At 44.1% G+C, this 25,880-nt stretch overlaps 2 protein-coding genes across 3 annotated transcripts in view; one reads left to right on the top strand and one right to left on the bottom strand.

Moving 5' to 3' along the window:
• The first annotated feature begins 9,236 nt into the window (after nt 1–9,236).
• Nucleotides 9,237–25,880, top strand: part of LOC131285990 (uncharacterized) — a 56,692-nt gene continuing 40,048 nt past the window's right edge. The window contains exons 1-5 of one of the 2 annotated variants that reach the window (XR_009189252.1): nt 9,237–9,439; nt 9,555–9,679; nt 9,763–9,854; nt 9,967–10,180; nt 10,259–10,747. Coding sequence is in view for 1 of the 2 variants with exons in the window: in XM_058314846.1 (XP_058170829.1) it covers nt 9,294–9,439; nt 9,555–9,679; nt 9,763–9,854; nt 9,967–10,180; nt 10,259–10,683 (1,002 nt within the window). In the remaining variant the exon portion in view is untranslated. Of the gene's footprint in view, nt 9,440–9,554; nt 9,680–9,762; nt 9,855–9,966; nt 10,181–10,258; nt 10,929–25,880 lie in introns of those variants that run through there. The other variant, XM_058314846.1, reaches the window with a different exon arrangement.
• LOC131289753 (basement membrane-specific heparan sulfate proteoglycan core protein) overlaps nt 21,183–25,880 on the bottom strand; it is a 101,444-nt gene continuing 96,746 nt past the window's right edge. The window contains exons 46-53 of the mRNA XM_058319062.1: nt 25,563–25,717; nt 25,195–25,473; nt 24,194–25,116; nt 23,965–24,125; nt 23,643–23,893; nt 22,866–23,559; nt 22,647–22,797; nt 21,183–21,264 (exon numbers count right to left, since the gene is read on the bottom strand). Coding sequence (XP_058175045.1) covers nt 21,231–21,264; nt 22,647–22,797; nt 22,866–23,559; nt 23,643–23,893; nt 23,965–24,125; nt 24,194–25,116; nt 25,195–25,473; nt 25,563–25,717 — 2,648 coding nt within the window. The 3' untranslated portion in view covers nt 21,183–21,230. The remainder of the gene's footprint in view (nt 21,265–22,646; nt 22,798–22,865; nt 23,560–23,642; nt 23,894–23,964; nt 24,126–24,193; nt 25,117–25,194; nt 25,474–25,562; nt 25,718–25,880) is intronic.

The following is a 25,880-nucleotide window of genomic DNA, read 5'->3' as shown; positions in this document are numbered from 1 at the left end:
AACGGTGCGATTCTTTTTTGCGGAAGTGGAATCGCTTTTAACTCCATTGTTCGGTTGTCACTTTGAAGTATATTTGTTTTAAAATTGTATCACGTCCGTTGCCTCACACCCCGCACTCTTTGCTTAAGCCGAGTATCGAATGCGAGGTCCATTTTTAATCCTCTTGGCAAGCATGACATACACTCAGCTGCAGACGCGTTCGCGGAAAAGTTTTTTTCGTCATATTCTGCATTTTTTTTTTGTTGCTATTCGTTTTGCTAGTGCAATGTAGTACTTTTTAAAAATAAAATAAACATACCCTCATGATAGAAGAAACAAAAGCATCTATCATCTAGAGTGAGCAAGATCTGAAGAAAATTAAAATACCAGGAAAACATAAGCAAAGAGACTGCCGGAATATTTTCCTTAACAGAGAAAACATAAACATTTTGCACAGCTATCGCATTCGGTCGCTTGTGAGTGACAGGCGCTTATTTTTTTTATTTGTTGGCAAATGTTCCGGATTACACTTTAATTTTTTCTCTTTGCTTACGCTTTAATTAGCACTTCAGATACACATTCTTTTTCTTCTTCAATCGAATCATCTTTATCCTTTCACAATGTTCAATTGTTATTGTTTCAGATTACTTTTTTTATTTTTCCTTTCTCACATTGTTCAGTTGTAGAGTGCTTCTGCGCCACGATGCAACATCCTTATATTTATTCATCGACTTTCTGCAGTGGTGCACTCAGATTGTTTATCAACTGCACATGAATGCAGATGTGAACCGAAACGACAGAACAGGAGCACGCTCTACCACTGGTTTATAACTGGTCGTCATAAAAAAACGGATGCAGCACGAACGTGACTACTTTTTATGTATTTATATAAATAAATCCTCGGAATCAAGACAAAGCACGTTACAGATAGTAGAAAATTTCCTGGTAATTGTAATGTTTGCCGAAAAACCTTTCAAATTATTTGAATAACGGGGCTTCCCTCGTTTTTGTGTAAAACGATCAATGACAACGTGCCAAATGATACTTGTCCCAACAACGTGTGGGCTTTGTTATTTGAGAGGCGATCCAGATGAATATTGGTGCAGAGGATCGATTGGTGTTTTACAATTTTCAGGGGCTTCAAAACCAACGTGAAAAAGAATCCATAGACGATCCGTACTCTCTTTTTCAACAGATTCAACAGACTAAAAAAACTTAGTTAAAATTCATTCAATAATGGAGGAGCGAAATAAATATGTAATGTTGCATCGTTACACCATACTTGTAAAATATTTTAAAACTTTAAACAAAATGAAAGGAAAACAACTTTTCTCAATCACTCACGTTTCCAACCGGGCAGATTTGCGATGTGAAAATCTGACATCAATTAATCATCCTTCCTGGCGGAAGTATGCTAACCAAGTTTGCCGATTTCGTTCCACCTGTGCATTACACCTGCCAACCGAATGACATTAATTCCATTAAATTCTCTCGAAAATGCTTGATGTCCCTCGCGAGGTGGAGCGCACATACGTACGTTGGCACTATGCAAATGAACGTAAGTGTACTTGTTGCGCAGTTTTACCACCGAAGCTCCAAATTACAACCCTCATCAATCAGTGCGTGAAGGCGCTTGGTGTGGTTTCTTCTTCGTGTAGGCCGCTGCGCTAATTGTGGTCACGGAAAGGCTTCCGATTTCATTTCCCGAGCTGTTTCCCGTTTCCCTCGATGTCGGTAGGGGCCACCTTTAGCCCGTTCGTGGCTGGTCGTGGTTTTTCTTTGCTTCCCTGCCTTCCCTCCGAGACGTTGATAAACATCTTTTCTGAAGGTCCAGGAGGAAAAGCTTCATTGTGGCTGTGGTAGGGAAGGAATTAGCAAGCGTCAAACCAACGTCTCAGTCGTGACGCTGATCCTATCAAAGCCTCGCTCAAGAGCCACACTTTGTATGAAAACACAAACGTTGAGTTCCTCGGATGATAGAGAATTTAGGGATGGGGGTTGAAATATGTTTTCCCGTAAAGCCCTGATTTTCGTGGCCAATGCGGTCGATGCTCAATATGGTCGCATTTATCGAATCAGCGACAGGATGAAACCGCACAGTGTCCCGGGTCACACCTTTTCGCTCGAATCCAGCCGGGTGGTTGTTGTTCATAACAATATTCCTCATTAGCAGCGGCCGGTGGTTTGTTGTTTGACTGGAGGTTCCACCTATGCAACGGTTCGACGAGTGGTGAGTAATATGCTCCCGGTTCGTGAAATTGAATAACATATTCCACCATAACATGGACAATATTGAACGTTGAGTTTGTTTGCATTGGACCCTGGAGGGGAATGTAAATGTAAATTTTCCCTTTTTCAGCCGATTGACAGTCGAGACTATATTCTTTGCAAAATAGTATCAAATTTGCAATAGCCTGGGGTTTCATTCTATACGTTGAGAACATATACACATGCTCTGTATGAATTATTAACGTGTCGATTTGATTTACCTGTAGAATTGTTTTACTAGTGGGAATTGGGAAAAACTGCACTAAAGCATACATAATAGCAGTTTTGCATGAGTTAAAGCTTAAACTCGTCCTATTCAATAACTATAGTTTTGAGAGATACAGGGTGGAGCAGGAAAACTCGATGATTTGAAATAGCCGTAAATTTGCGAAACTCGGTAAAATGTCAAAACAAGGTCAAGTTTTGTTTCTTTTATGGGGGTCGTAATTTGCCCAGTGTCACTTTTAAAATCATATAAACGACAATTTTATAAAGTGTAGTATTCGTAAAAAATCATAAATAATATCGTATGTATGTAAACTTTTTCTGAAAATGACTTTTCAAATCATCTATTTTCGCTGCATCATCCTGTATTTATGGTTTAGAGATGGTAAGGTCTTACGATGAATCCACAAATAAGGTGTTTGGTTCAATATCAGAAGAATCGGGTTCGAATCGTGTCTTACATTTTAAGTTGAAAACTCTTAAGTGCCTTTCTAATAAACAACCGAACGAGCTGTGCGTGCATAACAACGCCGAAATGTGTAAGGCTCGCATGGAATGCTTTTCGCGCTTGTATTCAAATAGTCGCCTGAAAACTAAACTGCCCCATCAAATCATGTCCGTGCCGATTCGTTCGATTGAACATGTTGGCTTCGTTGCACAACGCGACGCCATCTTTTTTCACCCAACCGTTCGTCCTGCTTCGGGAAAGCCATAAAGACGCAGCATTTCGGTGCGTAAAAGGATTAACTACAACCTTCAACCCGCCTCGAGAAAACTCATGGTGTTGTTGTCTCTCCGATTGCCGGGTGCTGTTTATGTATATTTATGTAAATCACGTTCGCATCCGGAAACGGCGACCTATTTCGGCCCGAAAGAAAGGATTACCGCCCGGTGGCAGGAGCTGAAGGGGTAAATTTTCGTGATTACGATTATGTCACTTATCGCCGCAACACCTCCCCAACGCTGGCATTTCCTCCGGCGGGAAGCCTTAACCGTTTGCCCTATTTTCTTGCCATTTGTGCGAGCAGGAAACCGAACGACTAAGAAAGTGAACTTTTCCTCGGAGCTAAGGTTGCCTATGCGGCACATGTGGCATCGTCTGATGCTCGAATGCATAAAAAAGAGAATTACTCGACCGAGTGTCGTTGGGAGCCAATGCAAGCCTGTGACCACGAGGCGATGAGAATAATTAAACGTTGCTGCGTCGAGGGAAAGGGAAACCGATTAAAGTTGCTTCACGGAAAGAACGCGTGCCAGATGAAAGGATAATACTTCGCCACAGACGGAAGGAAAAAAAACGCTTTTATGGACACCTGCGAAGATAGGAAAATCCCACCCCACGCACTCAGAAAAGCGAAATACAAAACTCGCTTTAACAGAGGATAAAACGGCATCCATGGTGGTGTTGGAGACAAGTCTTTAAGGCATTATCGGAGGAACAAGGTGGAACCAGGTGGAACCGCTAGCTAATAAATGAAGATAAATATTTGCCATTATTATAGCTCCACCGTGGCGCGGAATATAATTTTTGCGTCTCATCCGTTGCTATGGTGAAAAAAAATCAAGATGATACTACACGTTTATGCGATAGTCTACCGATAACGGTAGCTCAGTCGGCAAATGGACTAATAATACTCTCTAAGCCATGGACCGAAAAGTCATGCTGTGAGTCATTTCCCGAGCGCTCCGATTGTTCGGGCGGGTAAGCATGTCCATCATCATTAACACCCGTGACTTCGGTGTTTGCTTGAGTGCAAGCGGGTTGAGATGCCAAAAGTCGAACGACAAACCACTGTCCCTGGACGGGAAAAACGTTCGAGAAAAAAGTATCAAGCTACACCGGAGCGGAATTATGTAAAACAAGCACCAACGGACGGACTGAGCATAAGGATCCGTTCTTGGAAAACAACTATCAGCACGGCGTACGTTTTCCGAACGCATCGATATCGGATCCCTAGACGGGTGAATCAAGCCCGTCAATCGGCCACTTTCGCTTATCACGTCAACCCCCGTCACCTTCGACGAAGGGGGCAGCGAAATTCGAATGCGCTCGGAATCGGTTAAATAAATAATTGGGAGACTAATAAAAAGTACGAACAAAAAGAAAATCAGTAAACTCCCGCCCGATGATGGAAGAGGACATCCCACATAAAACGGCACAGAAAATCAGAGCACCGTGGGGAGTATTTTTTGTGTGTGTTTGTTGGTCGTAAATCAGTTCCATATATCCATTACGGTTGATAAGTTGAACCGGTAATAGAATTTGTCACATCCTGAGTGAGTGTCTTCCGATAGCAGCTATCGCCAGTTCAATAATAAATGTTTGCCCACCGTGTGCTGCGTGTGGAATGGCACGGAAATAGAAATAGAGGAAAAAGGTTAGCGGAGAGGATAAATGAAAAAGGTAAACAGCAGAAACACAACGTTCACCAGGTCGGGAAGTGAAGATAAGTGAAGGACTGTTGAAGAGGCGTAAAAATGTTGGAAGGAAGACCGGAACGAAACATGGGACGATATGCTAAGGCAGGGGGAGAGGTAATTTGCACAATTCTATCAAGGCTGCAACACGTTTCTCTAGTCAGGTTTGGTTTTTGCTTCCTGGCTTTTTGGCCGATCCAATAAATCGCTATCGATACACAGGTCGCCTTATTAAATGCTTTTTTCTTGCCGCCTCGATGGTGTAATTTATTGCGCCTGCCCCTAATACACTTCGAAGTTGCCACGGTAATGGTAGGGCGAGCCCAGATCCCGGATCTCCCTAAATCACTTTGTTTACAAAACACTTCACGCATTGGCTATACCATCCGCTTTTCCCACCTGTTCGACACCTCACTCGATCGCAAGCGCTTTTCTATCGCGTTCGTCCATCGGGGAAAGCACGTGTGGTTTGTTTTTCCACCCAGTCTCAGAGCTATTACGGTTGGTATGGCATTGTTTAATCGAGGCGGAAGGAAACCGGGTTTGGCAATCACTTATCCGGTATGGGAGGTATTATTTTTTTACTTTTTTTGTTAGGAAAACTATACCGAATGGAATAGTGTTTTGGCCAGTTTCGTTGGAACCATTCAGAAAATTTCAAGAGAAGGAGGAACACAGTTACACGCAGCACACTGTTTTCTAGAGGGTTTAAATTCGTTTGTTTATTTATTCACCAACAACACATCGTCTATCACAGCTGTAAAGTGAGAGACAAGGCACAGGAACGAAAACGAAAGTAATAGGAAAACACTTTAACCAAACAATGGTCTCGACACTTCACCACACAACAGAGCACAAGAGTCGGTAGTCTGAGCTGCGGGGTCGAGGGGCGGAAAACAAATATTCAAGGTACTATTTCGGGCACACACCAGTTGCCCGTGTGCTCTGCACGGATTGATATCTTTGACGTCGGTTTGGGGTTTTCCTCCACCGCGACGGGTGCGCGTAAGCAACTGGTGGTAGTTTTCAGTCCTGCGAAAAGCGAATCCTTTCTGCTCACCGGCGAACGGAGACGACGCCACCCAGCTGGGTACACACAGAGCGGAATCCGACTTTGTTTTCCTTCGACCCGTCTGATTCGGCACGCCAGCGAAAACTGACACCGCGGCAGCTTATCGTAGCCATGGTTGGCGCGTGGCGTGCAACATCGGCTCGAAAAACTGCTCACCCGAAAGCCCGACTGTCCGATGATGTTGCTATCTCTGCCGACGAGCATGTGGCGGAGAGTTTTTCTATGACCGACCTCGCTTGGTACGATTTTTCCTTGCTTTCGTATGACGAGTGTACAATGTGCGAGCGAGAAAAACAGTTTGCCAAAACTCAGGTAGATTGATCGCTGGATAGCACAGGAGCCAAAGCATGATGGTGGATGGAAAAACTTATTCGTGTCAGATAAGAAAAAAACCGGAAAACTAATGAATTGCACTCAAATAGATGGAAGGAGTGACAAAGAGAGTATCCTTGGGACTATCCAGGAGTAATAAAGAGATGGAAAGATAATCCTATCGGGAAAGGCTCGCAGCATCACGTGAGTACTGACGAGCCCCGTTGCCATGTGAGGCATTTCCGCGAGGGCAGAAAAGCTCTCGGGTATTTTGAATTCTCTTTTGCTCCTGCCCCTTCCGTCTAGTACAGATACAAGCACGAACCAAAGCAACAGGTGAGATAATATGAAAATACGATATTCGTGGATAGCTCCGTGGCTGATAATCTCCAACGGTGCAGTAGCAAACTTGTGCTAAGTCTGTTTTTTATGAGTTGAACTATATTCTTTAGATTTTTTTGGTTTAATGATAGAAATGAAATTCATCTCAAAGGTTAAATACCATAGCCAACGGATCAAAAACAACATAAATCTCAATGTCAATTCTTTCTTTCTACTTATACGCTGTGGAACCAAAGTGCACTTGCTACTCACACATAGGATCTTAATAATGAATTAACTACTGAATTACTTTAAAAACAAACAAATATACAAATTTAAACCTATACATTTCGATACAAGTGTAATGTTTCGTTATATTATAAATTATTCGTGGAAGCGAATCGTTTTTTATACCAATCATAATTTAATTTCTTCGAGGGAGACGAGCGTTATCTACCCTCCATGAAAGCATACTACTCTCCGATCCAAAATTCGAATTGTATTTCTCAATGAATCTATAAGGCTAACTCATCGAACCAGCGAATGGGAAAATGAGATTAAATCCTAAAACTTCATCATACAAACCCTGATGAGTGTATTAACGATTTCCATGCTGATTACATGGTTCATATTCTAATTTGGTTACACATGTTTTAATTGCATGTGGTTGGAGTTCATTGGCAACAAAACTTGATTATACATTCAGATAGTTTCATAAAGGCATTCAGTTGAATCATTTTATTTTGTCAAAAAGAGGGGGGATGTTTGCTGGAATTGTTTTTTCCTTGAATATGATGGAATAGGTCATGAAAATCAATCAATTAGGGAAGTTTCATGAATTGAGATTTCCTGTAAATGACCCAATAAATTGGTTCGTGTTTTAAGGTATGATCTGTTTTTTGCTCATGATGCATTGCTGTTCGTATGGTTTTGAATGTTTGAATATTGGAACCATACTAGTTCATGATTAGTTGATCTTGTTTTGGACGATCGTCATTGATGTCAAACTCGCGAATCGTAGAAATTAAATGATGAGTTAAGCTATAGACTTAGCTTCTCAACGATCTTTATCCTTCATCGTCTGCGCCTAATCCTTCCACTAATGACACTAACGGGAAACCTAAATTCATAAAAAAAAATTCATAAATTTTGCACGTTGCAATACTTGGTAAATGTTTAGAGGTCCTTAAAAACGTGGTTGATCAGTATTTTTATATGGTACATAAAATTTACGGATAAATTATTGGAAAATCACGTTCAAGCTATTTCTAATGAATACCATGTAGATATGTTGTCAAGGAAAGCACACACCAAATGTATTCACATTGAACACACTCAATGAATTCGAAATATCTAATTACTCGTCCGTGTTGTTCCAAAATAGTTCACGAGACTCAATTTACTACTATTGTTTACTGGTCCGGAATTTAAACTCAAAATGGTCTGTTGAAATCTACTTCATGTTCATGTTTCAAACCAGTTTTCTCTAATGCCACTTACCTATCTTGAACATCCGAACCCACCAACGTGAACGAAGCCACATGTAAATATTGCGAAATGCTTTGCAGCTGATTTTGTTTTGAAGTTAAGTGTAGTGATGAGGAAACTGAATCCCTAGAGGGATTCGAATCTTTCGATTCAAATCCATTCTGAGATCCGGATCTTCTACCCCGAATCCCAATCCGTCATATCATACATGCTCATCTAATGCCGATTTTTCATATGATGCGTTTAATTCAATGAATAATTTACATAAGAATATCAGTATAGTTGACATTATTCTTCTAATTGTATTCGAACAACACGAACAATCTAGTCCTTTTCGGGAATATGCAGACTAACTGATTTACCCGAGTTTATTCCAAGAAGAGTAGCATTTATTATGTTTCAAAAACAATTATCATTCAAACACAGCGTTATCATTCAAATTGAATCCATCATGGGCCACAGAAACAGTGAAGCAATTCCTTTTGATGTTTTTCCGCACTTTCCCAGCGGGGACTTTATCGCGGAACGAACATGTTTGAGGTTCTGATAACATTCTTCACAAATGGCGCCTTAGACATGGCTGATATAATGTGTTTGAAGCTAGATTGCAGTGACAGGTAAGTAAACTGGTGCTTTGCGTCCATTACAATATATCTAACGTATTTGAGATATTCAATTCCTACATCCGCTGGGCCCTTGGTGGCCCAAATGAGCTGTTTTATTCACAGGTTCAAGCTTGTAAGGCCCACCACTAGCTCACTCGCGGAGAGGAAATTCTCTCTTCTCTCGACGAGCTGCAGCTGATTTTGTTTTGAAGTCCAGTGTCCACGATAAACACGGGGTAACGTGGTTTTCAATCAAAACACAATCGCAACAGTACCGACAAACAATGGCACAATTGTTACGCTGCATAACCTTGTGAGTGTGTATTGAATTCGCTCACAGGGCCGGAAACAGCACGGTCCGTTCGAGGTGACATCGGAATCATTAGTGCGTCGATCGAGATCTTCATAGCAAGTGCATCCCGCCCGAATTGCGTTGAGTGTGCGTTTTTCTGTTAATTCGTTCGCGAATCAGTGCAATTCAGTGGATTTCGTGTAGTTTTGGTTGTTTGAATCTGAAGCTCGCATTTGAACTTGGTTGAGACACGTGTGACCAACATCGTGTCTTTCTTGGTCCGTCATTGTCAATCCGTACCGCCGGTCGCTAAATGAGTAGGGCGCTCTTTGTCGTTCCACAGCGCCTGCTATCAATTGTCAGATGTAACCCGGTTTCATTGATAACGCGCCATTCGAGCAAGATGAGCGAACAGCAGGAGAGCAACATTACCAAGGGTGCAGATAGTTGGTTTAACAAGTAAGCAAAACAATCGAGTGGCATTTTCCTCGCTGGCAAGTTCATCCTTGGACCTGCTATCTATCTATAAATATATAACTGACCTTGGTGTTTATTAAACTGTCCCCATTTGTAGATACACCATGGTGGAAACCTCGCCCGAGGGCACGTTTAAAGGGGTGAAGGACCGTTTCAATGGCATAACTGTGGATTCCAACATGGAGACTTGCAGTGCGGACAGTTTTCCAACCATTCTAAAGCGTGAGTTGGGAGTTTTTGTACATCCATTCGAAACGTGTAGGTTAGATGAAGTTTTTACTGTGTTTTACCATCTAACAACGCAGGGTCCCTCGAGCACTGGATCGATAGCAAAAACCGTGGAATCTGGTTCAAAGTCCACCTAAACGCTGCTAGTTGGATACCGGAGCTTGTCAATGTAAGTATGTTCCACAGTCCATTGTTATCTCGAAAACAATGCTGTACATCATAGTGACCGGCGGGGTTGAAAAACAATCAAGTACTCACTGCCCGCGTTTTTGCACCGCTAGAATGGATTCCAGTTTCATCATGCCAAAAATACGTTCGTTACGCTGTACCGCTGGCTGCCGGTGGAGGAATCGGCCAACATTCCTCCCTACTCGCACACGATGGTCGGTGTCGGGGCGCTGGTGATGAACGACCGGAACCAGGTGCTAGTGGTAAGCGAAAACTATGCACTTATCGCCGGCTCTTGGAAGCTTCCAGGAGGCTACGTAGAACCGAGTAAGTTTGATTGTCTATAAATCATTGGACAAAAAGATCAAATTCAAATATTCGATTTTATTTTTGCTTTAACAATAGATGAAAACTTTATCGACGCTGCGATACGGGAGGTGGCAGAAGAAACGAACATACGCACCAAGTTTGATTCTGTCGTTTCGATACGGCACGCGCACGGTGCCGGTTTCGGCTGCTCGGACCTGTACATCGTGATGGCGCTGACTCCGCTGACGGAGGACATCAGCAAGTGCAACCGCGAGATTGCCCGTTGTGAGTGGATGGACGTTAACAAGTATCTGAACCATCCAAACGTGCACGAAACGAATCGAAACTTTGTGCGCACGTACCTGGAGTACAAACGGCTCGGTGTGCGCATCGACTGCACGGAAGAGATGCACCAAGTGCTGAAGAAGCGATACAATATCTACTCCGTAGCCAAAGTGACGAAAAACGGCGAGAGTAGCACCGGCAACAGCAGCGATAGTATCACCACTTTGAAGTTATAACATCCGGACCAGCGGGTTGTTCGTGGAGTACGTTGAAAGAACGAACTACACGACAGACATGCAGGTATGTTCTACGGTGGAGGTTCAAGTAGACAAACAACAGGACCATAAGTTTGTTTATTGTTTTTTATGTTAATTCTACATTGACTTTGTTTTTATCGTCACATTTTTATAACCTTTTGGTTGGCCAATGCCATGAAAAGTGCAAGATACTTCGATAAATCTGTGTAGTTTGACAATTGTTACCGAAATACGTGTTAGTTTCCAAAACAATACATCCTGAAAGATTTTTTCTTATCATGGTACGTATATTGGTATACGTTTAATTGCAGTCAATGTTAAGGGGAATATTGTATTAAGCGTCATTGATGTGACTATTTTTATGCCGTAGCGATCGTAGTCGTGATCCACGAGTTGTACGACGCAACGTTAACGTACACACCCGGAATGCCGTTCGCACCGCATCCGATGCCCCAGGCCACCAAACCTACCACATACCAGCGACCCCCTAGAGGACATACCAGTGGAGATCCACCGTCTCCCGTACATGCGTCCTTTCCCAGTTCACCTCCAGCGCAGATGAAACTTGTCGGATCGAGCACAAAGCTGGTGCCGAGCCGGGTCGTGCGTAGAGCATTCTGGCAAGTAGTTGTGTCCACGATCGGTACATCCACCTCCTTCGGGATGGACTGGAAAGCGCCGCTGAGGAAGTCGTTCCTCCCCCATCCGGACACCCAGCAGCGGTTGCCATTGAAAGATGTCTGCGGGAGGCAAGCTGTAGCGATGGTAGGCGTTGTGCCGAGACTGACGGTTCCCGAGAGGCGCAGAAGGGCAACATCGTTGCGGAGATTTGCCGCGTTAAAGCTGGGATGCACGAAGTAACGCGACACCGTGAATTCCTGCACGGGCAACGGTTCCGATGTGGACGCTGCGTCCCACTCGCCGAGCCGAACTTTTAGCGTACGGCTTCCGGAACTGTTTAAAAAAGGATCATTGAGCAACTATGAATCCTTCTTCGAGCGTACCAACTCACGTGTAGTCTGATATCTTGTGTGCCGCCGTGAGGACATGGTTACTGTTGATAAGTACGCCCGATCCGACGTACACGTCACCCGGTCCAAGCAGAACCACCTGCCACGGATACTCTCCATAGCTGGCCTGGTTGTTGGTGACAGCGGGTGCATTGGCCACCGGGGGATACTGCAGGCCACACTGGTAACCGCCGGCTGCGCAACAACGCTCGAGCCCCGTTTGGCAAGTCGTTGGAGACGTAATGCTGACCGAAATTAGCGAAAAAGGGGCTGGTGTTAGCGCTGGTGTTGTCGTCGTTGTGGTGACGGTGTTTGCCTTGTGGGGGCAGGAATAGAGTGTGATGACTTCGATCGATTCTCTTTGCTTTCTGCTAGGAGTTTGTAAATTCACTTACGTTCGAAACAATCCTCACATCCAGCTGCCCGGAACCATCCGTGGAGGTGCCGGTGGTTGAGGTGGAGTTTGTATTGCAACGACCCGTCGGAACGCAAATACACGTTTGGCCGCTTGTTATGCCCGTGTTAACGATGTTTGGGAGTATTCCTATAATCAGAAGGAATAAGTAGAATATGCATGTCGTTGATCGAAAGGAAGAAAACCCGATAAGCGAATGGTAAATTATAAATGAAAAGCTAACCCGTTTGCAAAGGGACAACTCCGGTAAGGACGCCGCTGGTGATGCCACTACTTACATTCGTGGCCTGTCTGGTGAGGTCTTTGAATGGAAGAGGGTGGGAATAAAAATGGTAGAAAATACGATAAGCAGCAAATAATTAAAATCATTAAAGCACATCACAGCGTATAAAACAACCGATACGATTTAAAGGCATTCGATTGTGGAAATAAATTACGTTGTCCACTTTTTACCATTGCCTCCCGTCGGTGATCCTTCGTCGGGAAAATTGAACGCTACGTTTCGTTCAACGACGGTTAGCGCGGAAATCGTATTTACTGCTGTCGCAAACAATAAGATTGCTAAAACTGAAAAACGTTTCATCGTTCAAGTGAATTTTAACACTAAGTCTCGATTTGACTCATTCACGACTCGCTGGTGGCTTGCATGTAACGTAAGAGCGAAACGATGGTGTACTGTGAATTATTAATGTATGACCGAGATTCAATAATGTGGCTTAAAGGTCATCCGGTTCATAGATTTCGTTTCACAGTTGAAAATCGTACACAATCTCAAGCTGTCCCTACGGTACAGTTTCTTAGTGATATTCGGATTTGAAGAATTTATTGTACTTTCACAAACCACAAGTGTAGTGTGCCTGTCTTGGCAAATCTATTCAAACTGAGGTTCGCCGCAGTCTGCTTGTGATCCATTTATAGTCCATGGAAATGGCCCAGCTTTAATGACCATGGGATCCACAATTACTTCTAATACCTGCTGACATGCTCTGCCCCTCGACGAACCCCGGTACGATGTAAAACGGCTAAAGTAAATCGATTTCCCTGTTTAGTCCGATTATTAGAGGGCTAGACTGTTCGTTCGTGGTTCAAACAATGGCAACGTTTTTGTCCCAACACCCACTATAATGTGTCAATCTGTTTGGATTTGGTGGAAGCGATAAAAGTGTCAGTAAAATCAAATGTTTAGTTCAACAAAAACTAATCTCATGCAGAAAAAATGGGGACTAGTGTTTGGGAATGAAATTGTTTTTGAGGTGACGCATTGGCCTCGACCGGGCAGTAACAGTAGTAGTTTGTAATAACTTACAAGGGCCTTGGCTTTTTTTCTTATAAATTACTTTATTTTCAAAACTTTTGCACGCCTTAATGTACCTTCCGTTTTACCAGGGGTTGGTTTACGGTTGATGCTAGCTTGTAGTGAATATTGGAAATTTTTCCCCTCAAAAAGAAAGAAAAATAAACCTTTACAAACGCACACCGGGACTGAAAGCGAATAGTCGACTTCGGAATAAAATCTCTTGCTGAGTGGATCGGAACCGATCTTTTTCTTCCTACTCCCTCCTATCTCTTATGCGCTAGAAAGACTTTTTACATTTTGTTCTATTCTGTGCACACGCTTATGATACACGGCTTCCTTCGCCATCACCGCGAATCTCCCCGATGACCGATGCCACCCGCTCCTGAAACTGCATCATGTCCGCCTCCGAGAACACGGTGGCCATTTGTTCGAACGTTTCGCGTAAGAAATCGTCCCGCTTCTGGCGCGTCCGCAGCATACGATCGATTTCCCGCTTTATCCGTTGCCGCAGTCGGTTCTTCGTCTTCTCGATGGTGACGCGTATGTCCTCCTTGTTCTGGCGCCGCTTACGGTTCAGCTCGGCATTACGCTGCCTCCGGAGGGCTTTCTGCTCCGGTGTTTCATTCTGCCGCTTGATCCGCTGCTGCAGGGTATGCTTGGCTCGGATCAGTTGCTTCATGAGTACGTTTTTACCTGGTTCTTCGTGGCCGATCGAAACAGGCGATAGCTCCGAGTTTCCGGCTGGAGGTTGCGTCGAAGGTTCCGTTTTGATGATCTCCGTTTTGTTGTCCTTGGGCTTGCTCGTGTTGTGCCCCGACGGTGGCAGAGATGGATGAGGATGCTGCGCGTGGTCCGCTGGTTGCTGCGGTTGCGGGACTGGTGGCGGATGCGGTAAAGCTGGCTGATGCTGCTGCTGATGCTGTTGCGGCTGTTGCTGCTGATGTTGTTGCTGCTGCTGCTGCTGCTGCTGCTGCTGCTGCTGTTGTTGCTGTTGCTGATGCTGCGGATGGTGGTGCTTGCTGCTGTAGCTTTTCTGCTTGTGAGAACTTCTGGATCCGGGGTTGGGAGGGGGCACCGCTGTCGCCGAGGCCAGTTGGTTCATGTAGAAGGCATTCTTGTCGTAGTTCATGTGTGGAGGGTAGCCGTGGTGGTACAGGTTGAACTCTTCTATGCTGAACGGCGGAGGAAACTCAATCGGGGTCGGATATTCCTGAATGTCCACTTGCAGGTAGGAGTATGGGGTTTCCATCGTAGAGATTCTAACGCGTTAGGAATACACTCGGCTCAATGCGCTACTTCCACGGTCTCATATGGCATTGTTGCAAGTGCCTCGAAACCGTTTCGAATGATGGAAGTAACTTTCTATCAAACAATTTCACGTATTTTAAGGAATAATCTCAAAATAATCACTGAGTTGCACTCTATGTTATTGTTGCCACTTTTATGTTTGACATAAGGTTGTTTCTACCAAGCTTGTACAGGTTGATGCATATGGAATAGTTTGACAGATGGCATCCATGTTGAACATTTTATTTGCAGTGATGTACTGTGACAGAGGAGTGTACTGTGGTATATACGTTTGAATTGGTATTTGAACGGTGACATAGGCCCAGCGTGCAAAATCGTCATGCTATCTCGTTTCGTTGTTAAAAAATGTCTATTAGACAGAACGAGAAAGCACGACGATTTTGCACACTGGGGGTATACCGTTATAGCGACAGCATGTTTTAGTAGAAACAAAAATCTTAATTTTGCATAGTGTGTGCGAAATACTTCATTTTAGTGTCCGCGACAGCCGAGCGGTAGCGTTGGTCAGAAAATCGGCCCATGACCGCCGGTGCTCACCACCTCGACGGCGTGGGTTCGAATCCCAACCGATCCCCTGTACGAGAGGACTGACTATCCACGTACAAAAGGGAAACAAGTCACGTAAGCCCTTAATGGGCAGGCATGACCAAGAGGTCGTTACACCAAGAAGAAGAAGAAGTGTTTTGCAACGACAAATTAAAATTGTAACTTACTCATGCATTCTTTCGGTTATACTTTGAATAATCATTAAATTTAAAAGCAAACCATACTTGAAATTTTTGTTTTCTAATTTTATTTATTGTTAAGTTTACGTTCGAGTAGAGCGGTATGACTTAGCTCTTTACTTAGATACGTTTACAATTGTGTAAGGGCAAGGGCTTAACATTGTGTAATATTCAATGTTTTACCCCCTAGACATATGCTTTGTTCCTGGATTGCATGAGATTAATCGTTCCTGGCCAAACACTTGTAACTCCCACTGTTTGACGACGTGGCTCCGGTAATGGTGAGCAAGTGGGTTTCGCTGATGTGGATGCGATCAATCGGTACCAACACACGGTCATCTTTGACCCATACCGCCGTTGGTTTCGGATATCCTTCTACGGTTCAGTTGATCGAGAAGTTGTTGTTGTGTTTTGAATCGGGTTCTTTCCCTGTGGAAAATGTCCCACTGTGGCTGCAACTGAGGGTAAGGCAAAATATAGCAAAAAGTAGGTCACTAAGGCTTATGTTATTTTATTGCCATGAGCCTCAAACAGAAGGTATAGGAGTATAGTAACACAAAGTTCAACTTACGAGGCCTTGATACGATGTATTTCAGGTACTTCTCGTCCACCAGACTGGCCGGAATGGCTGGAACATACGCCTGAAGCGTTACCGTGCGCGAGATGTCTCTACCGGGTCCAGAGTACGCCTGACACACGTACGGACCCAGATCCTGCAGTCGCACGCGCGTGAAATGCAGCGAGTAGTAGCGGTTAACCATCGAAAGAGGCATCAGGAACGGTTTGCGCCACCAGCTAACGATCGGCATTGGGTGGCCACCGGCTAGACAACGAAGTGTTGCTGGACCACCCAGATTCACCGTGTGTGAGTCGTTTAGATTGCCCAAGATATACGCGTCTCGCGGAATTGGATCTGAAGTCGGTGCCAGGAGAGGGTGCAAAGCCATCGCCACAAAGGAAGCACCGTGCGTTATTAGTTTTGCACACCACGGAGTACGTAGGAAGCAGTATTGTTTTATTTCCCGCCACACATTCGAGAGCGTGAATGACAGGAAGTAGTCACAATCACAAGAAAGAGTTTGATTAGGTTTGATTAGGTTAATTACACACACATGCCACAGGTGCCTAAAAATCTTCCTCGAACATGTATGATATAAATTACGTTTTTTTAACATCTATAATCCGACTCTCTTTAGTGGGATTTTACATTTTCTGGTTTTTATTTGGGTTTATCTTTTTACTATTTTATTTTATTTGTCAGAAAATGTTTTGAAAAATATGTTTTCGCGTTGATCTTATCTGAGATTAAAGATTTGTTTGACACCCCTGCCAGATCGCTATTAGAACCGAAAACCAATCACCAACACCAAGTTGTGTGAGGAAAGGCTTGACCCAGTCGTGACGAACTCTTACCTCTGACCGTGAGCTGCACCTCTCGTAGGACAGGTTCGCCGATGCCGTTATCCGCGATGCACACGTACGCGCCACTGTCGGTGCGACGCAGTTGTACGATCTGCAGATCTCCAGTCGAGGACAGGACATATCGGCCTTGGTCGGTATTTAGCTGCAGAATAAAGAGAACCATCACGTAAAACCCTTAGCCCTTAGACGCATGATCTAAAGATCGAGACTCACCATTATTTCACCCTTGCGCCAACGAATCGATAGCGGCGGGAATCCGGCGGCGAAGCAGCGCAACGTCGCCACTCCACCCTCTTCCGACTTGATGTCTAGCTCCTCGGGCGGGATCTGTTCCAGCAGTACCGGACCTGGAACACCCGGTCTACTGTCGTCTGGTGTTGACCGCTCGACGGGACTGCTGCAGATCTGTGCGCAACCGGCTCGGCAACACTTTTTGTTACCCCGGCAGTCCGCGTCCGAGTAGCAATCGCTGTGGCACTTGGTGACGTTAGCGAGCGATGGACACTCGCCCGATTTGTTTGTGGATCGACAGACTCCCACGAACTCGGGTCCACTTTCGTCCACCGTTTCGCTACTCTGCACGTCCACCATGCACTGCGATCCTGGCGGGCAAAATTGAGTGGCGCAGGGATTATTGCACTGGCACCGTTCGCATCCGTCGCTGCCCTTGTAGGTTTTGTTGATGCCGTATTGACACTGCAACTGACGGCATTCGTTCTCGTTCTGCTCGCAAGAATTCACCTCATACGCTACACGGAAATCAAATCGGAACAGGATGTGTAAGGGGATCGTCTAAGAATGTTTACTTTTCGGCAATAAGTATTTAATTTACTTAGTTAGTCACAATTCCGACAACTTGGATTGGGGTGTTCACAAAAAAAGGCTAGTTTAAAAGCGACTCCGATAATTTTTTTTGATATACTGGATGATTTTTGTTTTGTTTATCGGAGATATGTTATAGACTAACTTATTTGTAACCTATAAGTAATGTATTAAGGTAACTTAGTTGTTTCTAGAAAAACATACTGAAACGCAATGCATTGCGAACCAGATGGTAAAAAAAAACTAACATCGCTCCTGAAAACATGGTGAGCGAACGTTTTGATGATTTTTGAAGTCCACCATAGAACTATTAGATGATCCTTGTTATCAACATACAGGACATTTCTCGCAATGTCGGACCAGACACTGAGAAAAATCATTCTGAAACCAACTAAAGATACGAAATGTGGTGCAGGAAGTCTTACGATTTGTTTAGCAGATTGTAGCATATTTTGTTTATTTGTTCAGTCGCTTTTCACACTCTTTTGTAGTCCTGGCAAAGGGATTGAGTAGAATCTTACTATTGAATGATGGATTTAAATCTTAAGTGATAGTTTTTGTTACTCCTTTTTTATTTGAATCTTTCAAGGGATGCGTATCCCCAAAAGAATGAGTGAGTGAATAAAAGAGTTGCTAGTCGTCATGAAGATTCGAATCCTAAGTTGAGATTCGTATCCCAAGTAGAAAGTCGAATCCCAAGTAAGGAATCGAATCCCTAGAGTGAGCAAAAGAGTTACTAGTCGCCACAGAAAGTAGAATCTCAAATTGGGAATCGACTCTCAACTTGGGATTCGAATCCCAAACTGGGACTTTTCTTACTAACTGTATATGAGTATACAACGTTAACGTTGTCCCGATCGTCCAGATGACAAGAACGGATACGTGACTTATTTAGAGTGTTTTAACGATTATGCTTGAGTTTTGTCAAATTTATTCAATTAATTCAATTTGTAATCAGTACTTGCTTTAAATTGGAAATCAGAACAAGATGTTCGTCATTATTAATTACATTACCTTGTTGAGCGTAGCTCAATGCTACTAAAAGAAGCATTATCGCCGCTAGCAGGACTTTTCCCAACATGTTTTAGCTGAAAGTGGATTACAGTGATCAATTTGAGTTATTTTAAATTAGTTAGAATGCACTTAAATGCTTAGTGATCCAGAGTCTGTAGGTTTTTTTTGTGCCTCTTGATAGCAAACAATTCTACATGATGTTTTGCGACGATGAAAAGATTGCTCCGTGAAAAGTATGCCTATGTCCGTACATTGCACGAGGTGGTCAACTTAGCTCTCGGAACAGGTCGAACAGAAAAATCCACAATATTTGCTCCAGATGTAGTTTTGGATTGTAAGCAAAGCCTTGTTTACTTTAATATTCTACCGCTTTCAAGATATTAAAATAGAAAATTGAGTTGTGGTAAAAATGATCGCTGTTTGAATTCTAGTGCAAAGATGATTGATTAAACTGTCCTACCGCCCGTTGAAACCGAAAGTAATGGATTGATGTTTAATTTATCATAAGGGTTCCATGCTTCATTGCAATAAAACTTTAATCCCCCTCCCACCCGAAACGATTCGCGACTTTCTCCTAAACAACGTTAATAAAGTCTGGACTCCAAAGCTAACAGATAAAAACCTATAGAACAAACTACAACCAACTGGATAGCACTAGTCAATGAAACGAATATTATGTGTTTGTCGTAAACGTATCCCCAAACTGAAAACTTCCACCAAACTAATTTTAATCGCACACCGCACAGCATTACGCACTTTTTTCTGCTGATTCGAAAACCACAGATCCAAGACCGAACCGTTTTTATTACCGTTGCGGTATGTAAAAATGTCAGCTCCGCTAGCTTTGTGCTAGCTAACTGATTTCACCATCCGAATGATTGGATTTTCGCACTCGCCTGCATTTAGCGGGAGCTTTTTCATCGTATACTCCATTGAAGCATCGTCGTCGTTCTTCTCGGAACGTCAGATAAGCATGAATCTGTTTTTCCTTTTCGACCCTGACTATAAACAGGCCAACAAATCACCAACGTCAATAGTCTTATCACTGAGGTCAATTAACAAGAATAATTAAAAACACACTTTCTCATTTTTATTATTGTTTTATTGTGGTATTATTTACGACACCGTTAGAGCAATTAAAGAGCAAGAGAAATAAACGGCAAACGGATGATTTTTTTTTTCTTATAAGACCCTGCTGCGCTGAACAGGACAACATATTTCGCCTATGTTAACACATCGGTACGTATTTGCCGAGTTCGGCAAATCTAATCTGCTACTAAAACTAGTCTAATTGTTCGCTTCTTATGCGTTATTTTGTGTTTTAGTTTCATTGTTGATAATTCCAGTTGACGTGTTTGCTTTGATACAAAAGCTACATCATTCGTTAAATTTCGCCAGATATTTTCTCAATTTTATTACTTAACCTCAGAATGAAACAACTACCCCAAAGCTTACATTGACTATTTGTTTTATTGTCGTAATTGATAGGAAATTAAATGAGTGACCAACCAGTGCACTATTTTACTATTCGTCGCTCACGTAGCGCACCGATTCGCTCAATGTACGTGACACGTGGATTACACTTCCCTCACTGTTTGATTTCATCTCTCCTAAAGTAAGGTAGCACTTAGCATAAGTTTGAAGACTATAATTGCGGGCAGTTTGTTAGAAACGAAACACTTGAACGCACCATCAAAGTGGCACGTTTACGAACTAAGTTAACATAGTGTGAATTTTCTTTTCGAGATTACACCAAACCATGCTTTCTCGGTTTTTACTCCCAAAAGACTTGCGCGTGAGCACATGTTGTTCTTAATGTCGTTGACTTTAGTACAGAATTTGATTCTAAAAAATGAACACATTCATTAACGAGATGACGCTGGGTGCTTTCATCGAAAGATGTGTAAAATTAAAAAGTCACCGCTTTTCATTGTCACAAATTTACGAATAAAACACAATTTAGTAGAGCGAAGATTGGAATTCATTTGAAACAAAAAAACTGGCAACTTTAACAAGTGTAAAGTATGGTAAAATATTTGCTCTTTTGGTTATAAGTGTTAATGTTGCGTCAAAAGAAATCTATAGATTCGTCAAACGGCAAAGGAAAATGGTATCGTGCGTTGAACGGGATTCGAAAATGTATCGTTGGTAATCCGAAAGAACGTAATCCGTTTATGCCAGATTGAAGTCTTGCCGTATAAAAGTGGGAGCTGTATCTGTGGTTGTGTGGATGTTCGTTTTTTACATAAATACTACAATTATTTGGCACATTCGTTGTTCGTCACTGTACGTGTTTTCTAGTTTCGTCATTTCCTCCCTTAGTATACGGTTCACTTTTTAATGTTTATGTTTTACGTGTTTCTTGCTTATTAGTTTCGGTTTCGATTGCATATTTTCTGCATTGGGACGCACACACTTTACACTTAATATATTTGTCGCTCCTATGCAAGCCAAACCGTTCCTTGCGAGTGGAAGCATACGGTTCGTACTTTCACGTTTTCATCCAGCCGGCTTTAGACGACGGGTGGTTCCGTTCCTAGATCGGGTCTGTAAGTGTAAAACGTAAGTTAGTTGTTCGTTTGAAACTGACTCCAAAACAGTCCATCATCATTAGTCTGCCCTTTTTTTTGGTAGGGTTGCGACAGTGCTTTGTCTTATGGCGTTTTGTTTTCGTTGATGAATTTCTCTTTTTTAGATTACGCTACATTTATACATGGGAACGATTTTCATCTCGATATGTTGCTGCCTCGTTGGCGTGGTAGTATGTACATTCGTTGTTTGTTAGGCTGTGTTAGCGAGGAGTGGCTGGATAACGAGCTGCTTTAAGTTCCAAGTGATACAAATACATTTTACAACTCTTGCGCTTAAAGTACTAGAAATGAGCAACAATTAAATTCAAACGAATCATTCCAAACAATTAGCTAAATTTGGAGCTATTAAAAGGCTTTTTCAACGGGAAACATTGTATAATGTGCAAGCCCAACTTTGTATTGAGTTTGAAGTAAACAAACGTTGGAATTTTCTATTGCAATATGCAACATGTCTTTAAAATGCATCACATGCCAAAAATTATTTAAAACGGTGCGTTTCTGATTCTCATAGTTTCTGCCATTACTTCTACGTTTTCTGTGTAGTGGAGAAATTATAACAATGAGTCCCATTCTGGAAACAGAAGGCTATGTACAACGGTCGGTATATGAGCTGCTCCATTTCCAATGCAGGCGAGGGGAGCAAGTTTTCGACGAACGTAAGAGCTTTCTTTTAGCTGACGTTTCATAAGGAAAGCCACCGCATTGAAATAACAGTGCAGAAAGATACGATTAGTGTCATAACCAGGATACTCGGTGCACAGTGTTTGGTCCAGCCGGCACCATTGTACGGCCGTGGATAGATTATGTGCACCGGCGGTGGTTCTTCGACTTTGTCGAACTCGTACGGCCCGAGAGCGTCGTCGAGTTCGTCAAAGTCCGTATAGAGTAGTGAGGATGGAATCCAGGAAGGGCTAGAGTGGGTGCAAGTATATTTACCATACGTTTCCGGAGCGATAGCATGCGCATAAATTGGGACGTTTGTTAGTAGTGTTAAGGAGGTACATGACTAACGATAGGAAGCCGTTGGGATGTGCTCTATCTACAAATATCGCTATAGGTAAATTAGTATCTCAATTTTTTCTCTACATCAAAGGAGGAAATCGTTCAGACTCTAAATGATTGGTTAAGTAAGTTTTTTTTAATTTAAAGAGCGAGATATTTAGTTTATATTTTTAGAAATCATGCTAAATAATTCCTCTTAATGCAATCTAAGCTAGAGTGGTAGGTTTCAAATTAAGTCTAGCTTGAGTTATGAAAACGATATTTGATAGTGTACAACATCCCAACCATTAAGGCATCAGAAACTAATCATCAAAGAGAAAAAAAATCGGTTCTTACTCGTCACATTCGTCGACGTTCACCGTGCGGATGGCGTGTTCACGGAGCTCGATCGCCTTGTTCTGTTCCGAGTTTTCCACACTGAAGACGCATCCGTTGAAGCTATCATTGTAGCGATTACCGGTGAATCCTTCAATGTCGGGTACTCCTCCTGAAAAAGCAGAAAGAGGAGTCAATCTGATGTACACGTCTCTTGTGGCATAGAATTCCCACACATACCAATGTAAATGCTGCCAGGGATGTACATGGTTTCCTGTTGGGTCGGACGTGTTTCACCGTGCACCGTAAGCGAATCGACCTGCAGGTGGAATTGGTTGCGTTCGCGACGAATCAGCGCCACGTGTCGTTCGCCATCGGCCACATAGACGTCGTTGTTGCGGACGTACGACTCTTCGCCGTTCATGCGGATCGTCAGCTCGACGAATCCGCCCTGAACCGCCAGCGCGATGAAGTCGTTGTCGGAGAACTTCTCACCGTTTCGCTGGCCATACCAAAGGATCAGTCCATTCTGTTCAGAAGTACTGAACATGATGGCGATCTCGGTAGTTCGCTGGTATTCGTTCTTTGTGATCACGCTCGGGTCGACCTCAATGAAGCCGTTGCCTCGGAAACGGGACGCCACAAGCGACTTGTAGACGTTCTCGCATCGCAGGCCGAGGTAGCCTTGAGGGCATGTGCAGGTATAGTTCTGACCATCTGAGTGCGTCTGACAGAGAGCCCCGTTCTCGCACGGCCGCTGATCGAGGCAGATGTCGGTTACGGTTGAGCATCCGGGACCATCGCGTCCTGGTGGACACGCGTTCGGCCTTGTATCGATACCCGGCGTAACCGCTTTCTCGTGGCCGCAGTCGTACACGTTGGCCGATTCGCGAATGTCCTCGATCATGTTCACCTTGTTACCGGATGTCTCAAGCTAGAAGAGAGCAAGAAACAAGACGTCCATAATTAGTCGACTGTGGAGTGGAAGGGATAACGTTATGGTGTCGCTAATCGTACCTCTCCTATGCAGCCCTCGAATCCACGGCGAACTCCAATCTCTTGACTAAGCAATAGCCGCTTGTCGTAACCACCGGCGTAAATATTCGTATTCAGTTGGATCGGTTTGTTTCGGTCGGCCATTTCGTTGATGACGTTTTCATCGTCCACTTGAAGGTACCCGATACCGGCCTTCGAACGCCCAGCAGACACTACATGCCATTTGCCAACCTCGACCGGAACACTCGAACGCAAGACTAGCGGTTTCATTTCTGAAATGGAAAAACATTCACTGATAAGAAATGTTTGTGTCACCAAACAACTTGTAGTCTTTGTATCTCACTTCCGGCTACACTGTAACGCAGTTCAACGACGCCATTGTTTAGGACTACTGCCATAAAGTCGCCGTACGCCTGCTCGTGTTCTGCTGCATAGAACATTACGCCGTTCTCCAACGAGTCCGCCTTGAAGCGGAAGCGGATGCTACGTCTCGATTGGAACTTACTGTTGAGAGGAAACATACAAACAAAATGTTACTCACAGGCCCTCATGCACATGACGGTGTTACTTACTCGTAGGCCGCATAGCTGCCATCCTTGAAGGCCAGCGTTGCGTCCGTATAGTGTTCGGTGTACTGACAGTTCGGGCCGGACTTGTGTACCGGGCAGTAACACTCTGGTCCTCGGTCCGTGTCTTCACATCGACCAACTCCGCATGTCGTCGCCGTGCAACCGACTCCCGCATTCTGGCAGTTTTGACCCGTGAAGCCCTCGCGGCACATACACTTGTAACCTTGTGCGGACTGTGCCTCCATGCAGGTACCGGCGTTGTTGCAAGGATCTTCGGCGCACGGTTCACAGACCGTGATGCCGACCGTCGATAAGGCATCCCCATAAAGGTTCACCTCACGGTCATGCAACTTCAACCGGCTGATGCAACCGACGAAGCCTTCGCGTGACTCCACAGCTGACGACGGCACGTAGTCGAAGCTCGGTACTCCTCCAAGGAACAGGTGATCGTCCAGGCTAAGTCCGTAGAACTTGAGTTTCTCGGGGAAATTGACCGGTGTCTGATCGTCGACGATCAGGAAGCCGTTGTTGCGCACTCGGTTCACCTTGACCGTGTGCCACTCGCCGAGGCGTACCGGTTTCTCCGGCTGCAACATCACCTGCTGGCCATCGAAGCTGAACCGGAACTGAGGGTATCCGTTACGCAGAGAGAGCGCGATATAGTCCTGGCTTGGGCGACGCTGGGAGGTGTACAGGATAAGACCGTTCAGTTTGTCCGGCTTGAACGAAACCTCGAAGTAGAACTTGGAGTACACGTTATCAAACGACTTGTACTCGATGTAGCTCTTCGGTGACTGCGGGAAGAATGGAATGACGTTGTTCACCACGAGCGTGGTTAGCGCGTTCACCGTTTGGCCTCCGTGTTTAGCCGAGCAGATGTACGTTCCGGCATCCGAAGCTTGGACGTTCGTGAGCGTTAGGATGGACTGAAAATAAGGAAAGATCCATTGAGAACTAGGTTTCTCTCAACAATGTTACCGTATATTCATGACCTTTCAACTTACACTTCTGGTGTCAACGTCGCTGGGAAGGCTTCCGTCAGGGCGTGTCCAGTGGAATGACGTTGGCTGTTGATCGGTGTTGCACTTCAAGCGTACCGTTTGTCCCCGATCGGCATGTTCGACACGTGAGGTGCTTTGTGGGACATCCGGGATGGTGTTCTCCTCTACCTCGAGGTGGAAGTCGGAAATGTACCGCAGTCCATCCTCGGTGTAGCAGATGCATGTGTACTTGCCAGTGTCATCCTCACGAGCATTCTGAATGTACAATCGATTGCCTTCTTGCTACAAAGTTAGAGGGAATCAGAATGTCATAGATTAAATACGATGTGGTTAAACTTCCTCTTCGTCCAACACAAAAGTTAGAAACTTACACGAATGTTGTTCGGCAAGGACTTTCCGTCAGCCTTCTCCCAGCGGATCGGTACGCTCGTTCCGGCCGATGAGCTACAGTCAACCACGAGCGATTCACCCGGTTTCACGAATGAGCGCGACGGGACCAGCTGCAGGATGGGCAGAGATTCCGGAGCTACTCGTCGAAACGGCGGAGAAAAAGAAAGACACAGAAAGGAAGGCAAAGGCGAGCACATCGCAGGATGGGAACACAAAATAGGAGAAAAGAAATGAATTAGTGGTATTCGCTGTTTTCGACCACACGGAAGTGGGAATAGCAGATGGACAGGCTATGACAC

This window comes from Anopheles ziemanni, chromosome 3 (genome assembly GCF_943734765.1).
Source record: "Anopheles ziemanni chromosome 3, idAnoZiCoDA_A2_x.2, whole genome shotgun sequence".
In the NCBI taxonomy this organism is placed as follows: Eukaryota; Metazoa; Arthropoda; class Insecta; order Diptera; family Culicidae; genus Anopheles; species Anopheles ziemanni.
Note: the sequence above shows the minus strand (reverse complement) of the source record. Positions and strands in the feature narration are given on the sequence as shown.